This window comes from Argiope bruennichi, chromosome 11, assembly GCF_947563725.1.
Source record: "Argiope bruennichi chromosome 11, qqArgBrue1.1, whole genome shotgun sequence".
Taxonomy (NCBI): domain Eukaryota; kingdom Metazoa; phylum Arthropoda; class Arachnida; order Araneae; family Araneidae; genus Argiope; species Argiope bruennichi.
The window spans coordinates 98,898,019-98,914,021 of record NC_079161.1 but is presented as its reverse complement, the minus strand read 5'-3'; the positions used below and the strand labels follow the sequence as shown (position 1 = coordinate 98,914,021).

Sequence of the window (16,003 nt, the reverse complement as noted above, 5' to 3'; positions counted from 1 at the left end):
GCGATGTTTTAAATGCCAGCGTTTTGGTCATTCAAAGACAAACTGCCGCGGGACCCTTACATGCGCCCGTTGTGCAGCCGCTGGTCATGAAAGCAATGAATGTTTACAAAAGGAAAAATGTGTTTACTGTAAAGGTGATCACACCTCTTTTTCACGTGTCTGCCCAAAATGGAAGCTTGAGAAGGATATTATTTCTGTGAAATTTGCACAAAATATTTCCTTTCCTGAAGCTCGGCGTCTTGTGAAAGCACAGACTCCTAAAGAAGGCAAAAGCTATGCTACTGCAGCAAAACTCTCTCTTACTGCGTTCTTCTTCTCAGCGTGATTTTATTATCTATACTGACAGTAGGAGTGCTTTGGAGGCACTCTCACATTGTCATAAAGGGATGCACCCAACTGCTATTCGGATTATGTCTACGTTGCAAATTTTACAAAATAGAGGATTCAAGGTCATATTTTGCTGGGTTCCTGGTCATGTGGGTATTTCCGGAAATGAGGAGGCAGATTCTGCTGCTAAACAGGCTACATCCTTTCTGACATATAGCCTTCCATATTATGATGCGAGAAAGTCCGTCAATAATTATTTCCACTTAACTTGGCAGAAGGCATGGGACATGCAAACTAACAATAAGTTACATTTTGTCAAACCTACAATTGATTTCTGGCCTATAATCCCTATACGAGAGGTTGATGTCAAATTGACTCGCCTTCGTATAGGGCATACTCGATTCACGCATCGTCATCTCCTTTTCGGTGAGAGAGCACCGATCTGTTCTGCATGTAACATTGATTTTAGTGTGAAACACATTTTAATTGAATGTCCAGTGTTTGATTCTCATCGTCAATATTTTTTTCATTCACCTTCTCTGGATTTGCAAGACATGGTGGGTGAGAAATACCACCCAAATATTTTAAACTTTTTAAAGGCTATTGGCTTTTATGCGTGCATTTAATACGTGTTCATTGTTTATATATATATATATTTAAATTTTAACATCTGATTTCTGTTACAGAATCATTGCCCATTTCCTACTTAAAATTTAATATACTCATTGCTACAAACATTTTCTTGTTTGCTTAATTAATTATCTTTTTTTTTACATTTTATAACTGATTCATTTTAAGCTTGCCGAATGTAAAACCATATGCTTGGCGCAGTATGGCCAAGATTGGCTCTTGCGCCAAAAAAACCAACCAACGAACCAACCAACCTCTCTTACTGCATCAGGGACACAAACGAAACCAGTCGTTATCCTGACTACCGATACTGAATCGGATCACATTTCTTCTAGTCCAATAAAAGAACAAACATCATCAAAAAGTAAAAACTTGCGTCTACATCACAGAAATCTCTTGCTTTGAAATTTGCAAGACGAGGATCTTCTGTTAAAGATCTTAAATCCATTAAATCGGTTGCCCTGGAATTGGGTAAAACCGGTCTCGCTGGTAAAGATTTGTCCACCTTATTTAATAATCCAACAACAGGAACCGAGCTTTTAAAAATCCATCCTTCTGAAGAGGATGATGACGATTTACAAATGAATTGCGAACCACCAGCAACTCTGCCTACTGGTGCTGATAACAGCTCCCCTCTTATTCCTTAATGGTTAGTTTCGTGTCATGGAATTGTCGTGGTCTTAGGTCGGAATTAGAGGACGTCAAAGCTCTTATTAATGCTTCACATCCCGTTTGCGTTGCATTGCAAGAAACGCTCTTGAAACCAGATACTTCTCTGAAGTTACGGGGTTACAATTGCGTGCGTAGGGATATTGATACTGATATCTCAAACTCTGGAGGCGTATGTCCCCTCAGGGGCTCACCTACTATAGGTGAGTACGGGTGTCCCAATCCCGAGGTACCCAGGGATCTTTACTCCATTTATGTTTACTCTCCTCTCCGCCTTCTGCTGTCTGCTTGATTCTTCCATCCCTCGACAGCAAGCGAGGGAGCTCTCCATGAGAAGCTGTCGCCGCTCTGTTTGCTTCTTGCTTCTCATGGACAGCCAAGGCCCCGCGTGTTGGCCGTGCGTGGCGACCCATTAGAAAGACGGGTGGTGTACTGTGGTCCCCTGTGCATCAATCGGCTGGTACCTAGTCACCTCAGTGGCTAGTCTGCTAGGGATCAAGCGAAGGGGTTACTCCTTGGGCTTGGCGTTAAGGGTGGTCACTGTCCCCGGGGGTAACTCCGAGCGTATAGGTAACCGATTAGCACTATGGTAAGTGCCGAGGCTAGACGTCTAGAGCCGGTGGCTGCCATCCCTTGTTGGGCTCCGTGGTGGGCGGTGCCGTCGGACCCGAACCTTCTTTAATATCGCATGGGCTCTTCCAAGAAATCTCCCTTCAGTGGGCATCGCACAGTCCAATCTTTTGTAAAAAATAATTCGTATCATGATTCTTTCTTTGTCATTAAGCGTGTTTCTGAGTTAAATGAAACTTTTAATTCTGTATCTCCTTTTCTTGTACAGAAGGCGTTTGCAGCAACAATAGGGGACGTCACTTCAATCCGTAAAATGCGTTCAGGTGACTTGCTTGTTGAAGTAAATTCTAAAAAGCAAGCCCAACAAATAATGAAATTGAAAGCTTTGGCTGATATCCGAATTACTGTAAGTCCGCACTTATCTTTAAATTATTCTAAAGGTGTCATAACTTGTGGGGAATTGTTTAATGTTCCCCTTGAAGAAATAGCAAAAGAATTAAAACCCCAAGGAGTGACCAATGTACAACAAATCTCAATCCGGCGGAACGAGCAAATACTTCCCACCAAACATTACATACTAACTTTCCATAGCCGAAATATACCAGAATTTATATATGCCGGCTACATAAAATTACCTGTTAGACATTTTATTCCAAATCCATTACGGTGTTTTCATTGCCAGCGTTTTGGTCACTCGAAAGCCAACTGCCGCGGGTCACTCACTTGTGCCCGCTGTGCTGAGAAAGGCCACGATAGTCAGCAATGTAGCGCACCCGAAAAATGCGCAAACTGCGATGGCAATCATGCATCATTCTCTCGAACTTGTGAACGTTGGCAACTGGAAAAACAGATAATAGCAACTAAAGTAAAAGAAAACATATCCTATCCAGAAGCCAGGCGAAAGGTTTTGTCCCAAACACCTAAACCTGGCATAAGTTATGCAGCTGTTGTCCAAAAACCATTCTGTGAAAACTGTTCATGCTCTAACTGTACAAAAAGCAATCTAAAAACAAAACCGAACCCTAAAATTTCAGACTCTGAATCAGAAAATTCTACAATAAGTATTCCTGAAACTAATGAAATTGAAACGCACAAAATAAAATCCAAATCCAACAAATCCCTGAAGCTAAAGCTTTCAAAACGTGGCCTGTCTGCAAAGGATTTAAATACAAAATTTAAAAAATCAAATTTGCGTTCATCTGTCGCACTGGGACTCGCAAACCAAGGTGTCGTCCATAAGGACTTAACGTCCATTTTTGGTGGAGCATCCAAGAGTCCCGAATTAATCTCGCTTCATCCATCTGAGGGGGAGGATGAAGAATTTAAAATGAGTTGCGATGCCTCGCAACCTCCACCCATTGTCCCTAATTCTTTACCAGCAACAAAAATTTCTTAATGGGTACCTTCCTTTCTTGGAATTGTCGCGGCATTCGGTCCAAACTAAATGACATCAAGACACTTTTAAACAAATTTCATCCTGTCTGCATAAGTGTTCAAGAAACTTTCTTGGCACCAAACATTCCTATAAAATTACGTGGCTACAACTGTATACGAAAAGATGCAGACACAGGATCTCGCAATTCCGGGGGTGTTTGTATCTTTACTTCAAATCTCTATCCAAGTTCGCCTCTCAAATTACAAACTTCCCTACAGGCTGTGGCTGTACAAGTTCATGTACGGAAATTAGTCACAGTCTGTTGTATTTACTTACCGCCACATGATGCCATCTGTCAGCAGGATCTGGACAACTTAGTGGACCAGCTTCCTTCGCCTTTTATATTGCAAGGTGACTTCAACGGACATAGTACTTTGTGGGGTTCGGGTACTACAAACTGTCGTGGGCGGCAGATTGAGGAGTTTATTTCTAACAACTGTCTCTGCCTGCTCAATAACGACGAATTGACGTACTTCCACGAACCCACACGTACCTTCCACAGTCTTGACTTGGACATATGTTCTCCTGAGTTTCTGCCGTTGCTAACCTTTGCCGTTAGCAACGATTTATATAATAGCGATCACTTTCCTATAATCGTCTCCCATGCTGATAGCGGTGGTGTGACTATTTGTCCTCCTCGTTTCCTGTTCCAGCGGGCGGACTGGACTGCTTTTTCGCAACTGGCAGATATCACAGAGACAATGGTCAATACATCAGACATCTCGGAAGCAGTAGTACATGTCGTTAACACCATAATGAACGCCGCTAATAACACAATACCAAAATCATCCCCACGTCGACGAAAGTTTCGAAGACCGTGGTGGAATGAAGCCTGCCGTGACAGTCTCAAACAACAGAAAAAATTGTGGAACAAGTTCAGAAGGTACCCGACAACAGAAAATCTTGTTGCTTTTAAAAGAGCCAAAGCACTAGCTCGACGCATTCGTCGTCAAAGTCAGAGGAATTCATGGATATCATTCGTTTCTTCTATAACATCCTATACTTCTAGTAAAACCTTGTGGAAAAAGGTAAAGGCTGCTAGTGGGATTTATAGTGAATCATCACTTCCTATTTTAAATACTGGAAATATGATGCATTCTGCCCCTTTAGAAGTAGCCAATATTCTTGGCCAAGCATTTGCACAAGTGTCCGCAATAGATTCTTATGGTCCTAACTTTCTGAGAATTAAGAATCCCGCGGAACGGTTGCCCTTGCATTTTAATGACAGAAATACCTATTCTTATAACTGTGAGTTTAGGATGTTTGAACTAGAAACAGCATTATCTCAAGCCCGTGATACCAGTCCAGGGCCAGATGGGATTACTTATAGTATGATCCGGCATTTGAATGCTACTTCCCTTTACAACCTGTTGCTGTTATTTAACAGAATTTGGAAGGAGCAGAAGTACCCTTCACAATGGAGAGACGCTATTGTTATACCTATCTTAAAACCTGGAAAAGAATCTTCCAATCCTCTGAACTACAGACCGATTGCTTTAACGAGTTGCCTTTGCAAAACATTTGAGCGAATGGTCAATGCTCGGCTCATATACGAATTGGAGAAACAAGGATGCATTCCCCCGTTGCAAAGTGGTTTCCGTAGAGGTCGCTCTACCTTTGACAACCTCATTTTACTGGAAACCCAGATCCGCAACGCATTCGTTAAGAGGAACCACCTTGTCTCCATATTTTTCGATATAGAAAAAGCCTATGACCGTGCTTGGCGCTTTGGCATACTTTCAGCACTTTATAACTTTGGTTTTAGGGGAAATCTTCCCATATTTTTAAAGAACTTTTTATCTCATCGAACATTTCGCGTTCGTTTAGGCAACTTTTATTCAAATCATTTTATTCAAGCTGAGGGAGTTCCCCAAGGAAGTGTCCTCAGTGTCACGCTTTTCATCATCCATCTTAGTCAGATTTTAACAATTTTACCTTCATCTGTACATGCCAGTCTATATGTTGACGATCTGCAGATCTCGTGCCAAGGTAGTGATATCAATATAGTAGAAAAACATTTGCAAACCGCCGTGGATAAATTGGTAGGCTGGTGTGATAACAATGGACACACTCTCTCTCCGGATAAGAGTCAATGTGTTCATTTTTGCAGAAAAAGAAAACTTCATCTCGATCCGAATATTAAAATTCGGAACATTCAAATCCCTGTGGTGAATGAAGTACGGTTTTTGGGAGTGATTCTCGATCGGAAGCTCAACTTCCTTCCGCATATTTTATATTTACGGAAGAAGTGTGAGAAAACCTTAAATATATTGAAGGTACTCTCCAGAACATCTTGGGGTGCCGATCGAACCTCCCTACTCCGTATTTACCAAGCAGTCATCCTCTCCCGTATTGATTACGGCTGTATGGTATATGGCTCTGCACGCCCTACGGTTTTGCGGAAATTAGACACCATCCACCATACCGCTCTAAGAATCTGCTCCGGAGCTTTCCGTACTTCTCTAGTAGAGAGCTTGTACATTATCTGTCATCAGCTACCTCTTCATTTAAGGAGGAAGAAACTGTCTATTTTATACTATTTCCGTTCACAATCTGTACCGAATCATCCCGTTGTTGGTATAACATTGCCAATTAGTCTTCGTAGACTACATGATGCCCGTCCCTCTCACATTGTTCCATTCAATGAAAGAGTCAAATTACTCCTGCGTGACACGGAGCTATCAAATATTACCATAGAAACTTTTGATTTCTTTAGTTTTTCGCCTTGGGATTTTCCATGCTTTTCCTTTCTGAATCCCTTTACAGGCTTTGATAAATCTTCGACTGATGCCTTTATTTTCCAATAACTTTTCCATTTTCATCGCTGTCTGTACTCTTCGTTCTCGCCAATTTATACAGATGGCTCAAAAATGGATGAACATGTCGGTTGTGGGATCGTTTTACCATCTGATACTCTGAGCTATCGTCTGCACAAAACTTGCTCCATATTTACAGCTGAGTTAATTGCGATTTTCTGTGCTGTTCAGAAAATCTCGCTCTCAACGCAGCGTAAATCATAATCTATACTGACAGTATGAGTGCCCTGAAAACACTCTCTCATTATCATAATGGGATTCATCCAGTTGCTGTTCGAATTTTATTGACTTTGCGACTCCTACACAATAGAGGTTTCAATGTCATGTTTTGTTGGGTTCCGGGTCACGTGGGCATCTCAGGGAATGAGATGGCAGACTGTGCTGCTAAGCAGGCAGGCACTCTTTTGACGCATGAACTTCCTTACTGCGATGCGAGAAAATCCGTAGTCAACTACATTTATTCCATTTGGCAGGAGGCATGGGATCTGCAGATCCACAACAAATTGAACTCCATCAAACCAAAAATTGGCTATTGGCCAGTCCTTCCAATTCGAGAGGTCGATGTCAAGTTGACTCGCCTTCGTATAGGGCATTCTCGCTTTACACACCGTCATCTCCTTTTCGGTGAGAGAGTACCTATTTGTCCAGCATGTAACACTGATTTTAATGTGAAGCATATTTTGGTCGAATGTCCATCATTTAATTCTCATCGCCAGAACTTCTTCCATTCATCTTCTGTCAATATGATTGACTTGGTGGGTGAGAAACACCACCCAAATATTTTTAACTTTTTAAAGGCAGTTCAGTTTTTTATTTGCATTTAATACTTTTTGACATTAATTATTTTTTACTATGCAACACCTAATTCCCTTTTCAAAATCATTATTCATATTGTAATTCTAAAATTTTACATTGAGAGTACGTGTAAACAGTTTTATCATTATTTAGCATTTTTATTCTTCTAATAAGTCTATTTTAATATGGCCTGATATCAAACCATATGCTTGGCGCAGTATGGCCAAAGATGGCTCTTGCGCCATAAAACCAAACCAAACCAAACCAAACTGGAGGCGTATGTATTTTCACCTCAAACAATTATCCCAGCACTATTCTAAACTTACATACTTCTTTGCAAGCTGTGGCTATCCAGGTTCATATTAGAACTTTAGTCACGGTCTGCTGCATATATCTATCGCCAAATGACGTCATCTCCCAAGATGAACTAAATATTTTAGTCGACCAGCTTCCAACACCTTTCATATTACTGGGTGACTTCAATGGACACAGTACCTATGGGGTTCCGACAGTATTAACCTCCGTGGGCGACAGATTGAACAATTCCTTTCTGATAACTGTCTCTGCTCAATAATGAGGAAAAAACATACTTTCACGAATCTACTGGTACGTTTCATTCTATTGATCTGGCTATGTGTTCTCCAGCACTATTTCCTTCATTGAATCTCGCAGTTGAAGATGATATTCATAATAGCGATCACTTTCCCCTGATCATCTCTTTCGCTGATGGTGGCAAAGTGATTAAAAGTCCATCGACATACATATTCCAAAAGGCAGACTGGGAAGCATTCTCTAGACATGCCTCGATTACCGATACAATGGTTTCTTCTTTTAATATAACGGATGCTATGCAAAATGTCATCGATTGTATACTCAATGCGGCTAATGTGACAATTCCAAAACGTTCAACATATCCACGAAAATTTCGTAAACCATGGTGGAACGACGCTTGTCAGACTGCCTATAAGGAACAAAGAAAATTATGGGGCATTTTCCGCAGGTATCCGACCTCGGAAAATCTTATTGCATTCAAGCGGGCAAGAGCAAATGCTCGCCGAATCCGACGTCTTAGTCAAAAAGAGTCGTGGCGGAAATTTATCAGTTCAATCACATCAGCAACAAGTAGCGCACAATTATGGAGGAAAGTAAAAGCGGCAAATGGCATTTATAAAGAGTTTGCTTTCCCTGTATTGAAAATGGGAGATAATTCATATTCTTCACCTTTTGATATTGCGAATATTATTGGTGAAACTTTTGCTGAAATTTCAAGCCCCAATTCATACAATCCTACCTTCCTTGCGACTAAGAGACGAGCTGAGCATATGCGGTTGAATTTCAAAACCCGCAGACCTCTCTCGTATAATTGTGAATTTCAGTTATTTGAATTAAAGAGATCTCTTTCTCAGGCTCGCGACACTAGTCCAGGTCCTGACGGGATCACATACAGCATGCTTCGCCACTTAAACGAAACTTCTCTTTTGCAAATCTTGCGATTGTTTAACAGAATTTGGTGCGAACAAAGTTTTCCCTCGCAATGGTATGAAGCAATTGTTGTTCCCATTCTTAAACCCGGAAAAGTTTCTAACGATCCTTTGAATTATAGACCGATAGCTCTGTCTAGTTGCATATGCAAAACATTAGAGCGTATGATTAATGCACGCCTTGTATACGAATTAGAGAGGAATGAGTTCCTTTTACCCTCTCAAAGCGGTTTCCGTCGAGGAAGGTCTACGATTGATAACCTTGTCATTCTGGAATCGGAAATTCGCAACGCCTTTGTCCAGAGAAACCATCTTGTTTCTATATTCTTTGATGTCGAAAAGGCGTATGATCGCACGTGGCGTTTTGGTATTCTCCGCTCTTTGTTTGACTTGGGTTTTAAAGGGAATCTGCCAGTTTTTATTCAAAATTTTTTAAAAACTCGTATTTTTAAGGTTCGGATAGGACAAACGCTTTCTCAGACTTTTGTTCAAAGCGAGGGTGTCCCTCAAGGAAGTGTTTTAAATGTCACTCTTTTTATACTTCATTTAAATCAAATGCTTCATGTTTTACCAACATCTGTAACTGGCACTCTGTACGTTGATGATCTTCAGATCTCTTGCCAGGGATCTAACATGGCCTTGATTGAGCGACAGCTTCAGAAAGCTGTTGACAAGCTTATAAATTGGTGTGATGAAAATGGGCACACTCTCTCTCCTGAAAAGAGCCGTTGTGTCCATTTCTGTAGGAAACGAAGCCTCCATGCAGACCCTGTAATTCATATTCGTGGTATTAACATAACAGTTGTTGATGAGATACGCTTTTTAGGAGTAGTGTTTGATCGGAAGCTTACTTTCCTTCCACATGTCCGTCAATTGCGGAAGAAGTGTGAGAGGTCCCTCAATATTTTGAAAGTCCTCTCAACTACATCCTGGGGAGCAGATCGTGTATCTCTACTTCGTGTTTATCAGGCTGTGATTCTTTCACTTATTGATTACGGATGCGAGGTGTATGGTTCCGCTCGAACTAGTGTTTTGCGTAGTTTGGACACTGTTCACCACTCTGCCTTCAGAATATGTTCGGGGGCTTTCCGCACATCGCCAGTGCAGAGTTTATATGTAATCTGTCAACAATTGCCCCTATATCTGCGTCGTAGAAAGTTAAGTACCCGATATTTTTTCCGTTTGCAGTCTTGTCATAATCATCCAGTTGGTCGCATGAAAATTCCTATTGGCCTGTCGAGACTGTATAATGCGCGTCCTTTTAATATCTTTCCTTTCTTCGAAAGGGTAAAACAATTTCTCGTAGATTCAGATCTTTTACACGTTGAAATACAGCACACTACCAATTTTGATGTTCCTCCATGGGATGTTCCCCAAATTTCATATCTAAATCCTTTTTCCATATATGATAAATCTAGAAACAGGTATGGTGGCTAGAGCTTTCAGTTTGAGGATATTTTGAGCCTGTTTTTTGGTATCGACTTCTACTAGTAAGTCTCCAGAACGCATTTTCCTTATTGAGATTACCTCACCGACGGTAGCTGCGACAGCTTTTTGTACAAGGAATGGTGAAACGGAATTGAAAGTTTCTTGTGATTCTGAAACACGCTTAATGACAAAGAATTTATCAAAATATTGAGAAGTGGTGTTTGAAAATTTGATAACTTTACGCCCACTGAAGGGACCACGTTTGATCAAAGTTTCGGAGGAATTCATCTACCATCACCACATGGAGATCATCCAAGTTGTTGTTGTTGTTGTATGGTTTATTGGCGCAAGAGCCATTTTTGGCTATACTGCGCCAAGCTTACGGTAAAATCAAGACAGACATTTAAACCAAAACGATTTTAAAAGTTAGTGTAAGTAAGACTCCATAAAAATGTCGATACAAATATTATAAAACTATTTTAACGAAAGACAATGATTAATGTAAATGCAAAATAATCATGCAATGAAGACTTATTTTACATAAAATGAAAACCAGACGAAAAAAGTGTTAAATGCAGTTGATGAAGCGTATAGCTCTTAAAAATTTAAAAATATTTGGATGGTATTTCTCACCCACCAGGTCTTGCAAGTTAAGAGAAGACGAGTTGAAAAAATTATGACGATGAGCATTAAAATCAGGACATTCAATTAAAATGTGTTTAACACTAAAAGCAATATGACAAGTAGGGCAAATTGGCACCCTTTCACCCAAGATGAGATGACGATGAGTAAAGCGGGTGTGTCCTATACGGAGGCGAGTCAATTTTACATCAACCTCTCGTATAGGGTGAACAGGCCATAAACCAATTGTAGGCTTGACGGAATGAAGCTTATTCTCGGTTTTCAAATCCCATGTTAATTGCCATGTTGAATGAATATGTTTTATGAAAAATCTCTTAATGTCACAATATGGAAGTTTATGGGACAAAAAAGAGTCTGCAGATTTTGCAACGGAATCAGCTTCTTCATTCCCAGAAATGCCTACGTGACTCGGGATCCAACTAAAAAGGATATGAAAACCTTCATTTTGAAGGAGACGCCAAGTAAACACGATTCTTATCGCAATCGGATGCATCCGATTTCTGTAGTGCGAAAGTGTCTCTAATGCACTCATACTATCGGTATAAATAATAAAGTTACGTTCAGGGAAAGGCGAAATTTTCTGAAGGGCCCAGAAAATTGCCATCAGCTCAGCAGTGAATACTGAACAACAATTATGTAAACGATAGCTCAACGTATCAGACGGAAGAATTATGCCACAACCGACATGCCCATCTGATTTTGAGCCATCCGTAAAAATTGGTACAAAGGAAGAATATTGATAGCGATGATGCAAAAACAGATGTTTAAATATAGCTGGATCATTTGAAGATTTATCAAAGCCTATAAAGGGATTCATGTAGGAAAATTTTGGGATATCCCAGGGGGAAAACACAATAAATCTACAGTCTTAATGATAACATTTGAAAGGCCTGAGTCGTGCAAAAGTACTTTCATTCTCTCATTAAATGGAAGAATGTGAGAGGAACGAGCATCATATAGTCTGCGAAGATTAAGTGGTAACTTTATATTAGAGATGGGGTGATAAGAAAAAGATTTTGCACGGAAATAATAACAAGCAGACAAATTTTTGCGTCTTAAGTCAAGAGGTAGCTGGTTGCAAATAGAGTAGAGGCTATCTACGGGAGAGGTACGAAACGCTCCGGAACAAATCCTTAAGGCAGAATGGTGAATGGTATCCAATCGTCGCAGGAAAGAAGCACGAGCGGAACCATACACTATGCACCCATAATCCATGCGAGAGAGGATGACTGCTTCGTAAATATGGAGCAGAGATGTCCGATCTGCACCCCAAGCTGTTTTAGAGAGTACCTTTAAAATGTTTAGTGCTACCTCACATTTCTTCCGCAAGTTTAAAATATGAGGAAGAAAGGAGAGTTTTCTATCAAAAATTACTCCCAGAAATCGTACCTCATCTACAACAGCGATAGGCGCATTTCGTATTTTAATGACAGGATCTAGATGGATATTTCGTTTCCGGCAGAAATGAACGCATCGGCTCTTCTCTGAAGAGATAGTATGCCCGTTTTTATCGCACCAAGCTACTACTTTGTTAACGGCATTTTGCAACTGTCGCTCTATTAAATTCATATTGCTGCCCTGGCATGAAATCTGCAGGTCATCAACATAAAGTGATGCTTGAATAGATGAAGGTAAAACAGATAAAACTTGACTAATGTGAATAATAAAAAGTGTAACACTGAGGACACTTCCTTGCGGAACTCCCTCAGCTTGAATAAAAGAATCAGAATAAAAGTTGCCTACACGAACTCTAAAAGTCCGATGTGATAAAAAATTCTGTAAAAAGATGGGCAAGTTTCCTCTAAAACCAAATTTAAAAAGTGTAGAAAGTACTCCATAGCGCCATGTCCGGTCATACGCCTTCTCAATGTCAAAAAATATGGAGACGAGGTGGTTCCTTCTAACAAATGTGTTGCGAATTTCGGTTTCCAGTAGTACGAGCCCCTCAGGGGCTCGCCTACTATAGGTGAGTACGGGTGTCCCAATCCCGAGGTACCCAGGGATCTTTAGTCCCTTTATATTTACTCTCCCCTCCGTCTTCTGCTTTAGGCTGTCATTCTTCTTTCCCTCGAGGGTAGGCGAGGGAGCTCTCCATGAGAAGCTGTCGCCACTCTGTTTGCTTCCTGCTTCTCATGGACAGCAAATACCCCCACGTGTTTGCCGTGCGTGGCGACCCATTAGACGGGTGGTACATTTCGGTCCCCGGTGTATCAATCGGCCGGTATCTCAGACACTTAACTGGGCTGCTCAAGGGGATCAAGCGAAGGGGTCACCTTCTGGGGCTCTGCGTTAAGGGTGGTAGACGTTCCTGGAAGTGGCCCTTAGCGTATAAGTTCTGGCTAGCATCAGGGTAAGAGCCGAGGCTGGAGGCAACCAGAGCCGGTGTCTGCCTTCCCTTGTTGGGCTCCATGGTGGGCGGTGCCGTCGGGGCTTGAATTTTTTTCCCTTTTTGCATGGGTTTTTCAGACACTTCGCCACGTTTACCAATCACCGAAGATACTCGATTCTTAATCTTACACACACCAAAGACATTTAATAAAGTTTCACCTTTCATAGTTCAAAGATTGATTTCTTCATTTATTGGTGATGTCAAATCTACTAAAAAACTACCGTCCGGGGATCTCCTTATTGAGACCTCATCAAAAACACAGATTGCTGCGATGCAGAAATTAACACAACTTGGAGACTTCCCTGTAGAGGTAACTCCTCACAGAACACTGAATTTTTCTCGAGGAGTCATCTCCGATTTAGATCTTTTTGACTGTTCGGAGAATGAACTCATTCAGGAATTGCATTCCCAAAAAGTTTGTGCAGCTCATCGCATAAAAATTAAACGCAATGGTTCATTCATTCCAACAAAACATGTCATTCTAACTTTCAGTAGCCCGGAACTTCCAAAATTTATACGTGCTGGCTATATACAATCCAAAGTTAAACCATATATACCAAATCCTCTGCGTTGTTTTAAATGTCAGAGATTCGGACATTCGCAGGGAACTTGTCGTGGCAGCCGTCGATGTGCCAAATGTTCAGTTGATGATCATGAAACTTCAGTTTGTAGCACACAGACCTTCAAATGTTTAAACTGCTCTGGGTCCCATCCTGCGTATTCCCGTGACTGTCCTAAATGGAAAACGGAAAAGGAAATTCAAAGTCTGAAAGTTAGAAGAAATATTTCATACGCAGAAGCGAAAAAATTGGTTTTAGACAGAACACCCAAACCTGGCCTTACTTATAGTGCCGCCATAAGTTCAACATTGAAATGTACTAGTTCTCAGACCGACTTTTCAGATATTAATGCATTGAAAACCTGCTCCTGTAAGCATTCAGCTCTTGAATCAGTAAAGAGCAATAACGTACAAAAAACTGAAAACAATCGAAATTCAGCCTCTACTACTAAAAAATCTTCTCAACCCGTTTCTCAATCTAAAGATTCAGAATTTTCTTTAACTCGTTTCGCTAAGAAGAAACGAAAGAAAACAAAATCTCCTCCAAGTGCCAAAACATCTGACAATGAAGTCCCTCCTAAACCTCCAGATCCTTCTGATATACCAATTACTTCAGACTCTATCTTAGCAATTTGTCCATCTACATCTGATATATCTGATGTAGAAATGGATAATTTTCCTAATAAATCGCCTCCAGGCGGCCATGCGTAACTTTTTCAAACATTTCTTTGTTTTTTTTTTCCATGTCTGGTTTCATTTCGTGGAATTGTCGTGGGTATCGTTCTAAAACCGTCGAAATCAAATCACTTTTAAATGAACACAGGCCTGTCTGTTTTGCTTTACAAGAGACCTATTTAAAACCCTCAATAATCTCTAAAATTAGAGGGTACAACTGCGTCCGCAAAGATTCAAATAGAAATTTAAATGCTAGTGTTTCAGGAGGTGTCTGCATTTTCACTTCCAACTTCTACCCCAGTACACCGATTATCCTTCATACCAATTTGCAGGCTGTTGCTATTCAAGTCCACATAAAGACACTTATAACAGTTTGCTGTGTATACCTTCCTCCACGTGAGGTGATTTTACAAGAAGATTTAAACTCTTTAGTGGATCAACTTCCTATTCCTTTCATATTACTCGGTGATTTTAACGGACATAGCATCCTATGGGGAAATGAGGACACCAACTCTCGTGGCCAGCAAATTGAGCAGTTGATATCTGATCATAATCTCTGCCTGTTAAATAGTGATGAAAAGACATATTTTCACGAACCTACTCGTTCATTTCATTCATTAGATCTTGCTGTATGTTCGCCAATACTATTTCCACTTTTAAATTTTTCAGTTGGAAGAGATCTTCTGAATAGTGACCACTTTCCAATTTTGATTGCCCTTGTTGATAGTGTTAGGATGGCACAACGACCATCTGTCTACTTATTCCAACGGGCAGATTGGGAAAGCTTTCAGCAGTTGGCCACAATCACTGAAGCAATGGTTAATTGTTTGGATATCTCTGAGGCCGTTACACAAATAACTCAAATTATATTGTATGCCGCTGATAATGCAATTCCAAAAAGTTCTACCAGACCTCGTAAGCTCTCCAAACCTTGGTGGAATAATGCCTGCCGTGAAGCAGAGAAGGCACAAAGTAAACGGTGGAATATTTTTAGAAGATATCCAACAACAGAAAATCTCGTTGCATTCAAGTGTGCAAAGTCATTTGCCCGAAAAGTTCGAAGACGCAGTCAGAGGGAATATTGGATTGGATACGTGTCTCGTATTACATCTAATATATCTAGTAAGCATTTATGGAAAAAAGTAAAGGCTGCTAACGGTATTTACCAAGAATTTACATTTCCGGTTTTAAAGAATAATTCCTGTACTTACTCATCACCCAGAGATATAGCCAATATTATTGCTGAAACATTTTCCAAAGTGGCTAGTTCAGACAGCTATAATCCTACATTTCTAAGTATAAAGAACTGTGCTGAGAGACAACCAATTAACTTTCAAGTACGACATGCCCTCCCATATAACTCTGAATTCGATATGTGTGAGCTGCAAAAGGCACTTTCAAAATCTCATAACACCAGTCCGGGACCCGATAGAATATCATACCATATGCTTCGCCATTTGAGTGTTCCATCACTTAATAATATTCTCCGCCTCTATAATAGAATTTGGAATGAAGGAATTTTTCCTTCGCAATGGCAGGAAGCTATTATAATTCCAATTTTGAAACCTGGGAAAGATCCAACAGACC

At 40.5% G+C, this 16,003-nt stretch overlaps 1 protein-coding gene across 1 annotated transcript; it reads left to right on the top strand.

The window, feature by feature from the left end:
* The first annotated feature begins 13,246 nt into the window (after nucleotides 1–13,246).
* Nucleotides 13,247–14,452, top strand: LOC129956803 (uncharacterized). The gene has a single exon (XM_056068749.1). The coding sequence runs from the start codon at nucleotides 13,247–13,249 to the stop codon at nucleotides 14,450–14,452; it is 1,206 nt and encodes a 401-aa protein (XP_055924724.1).
* The last annotated feature ends 1,551 nt before the right edge of the window (nucleotides 14,453–16,003 follow it).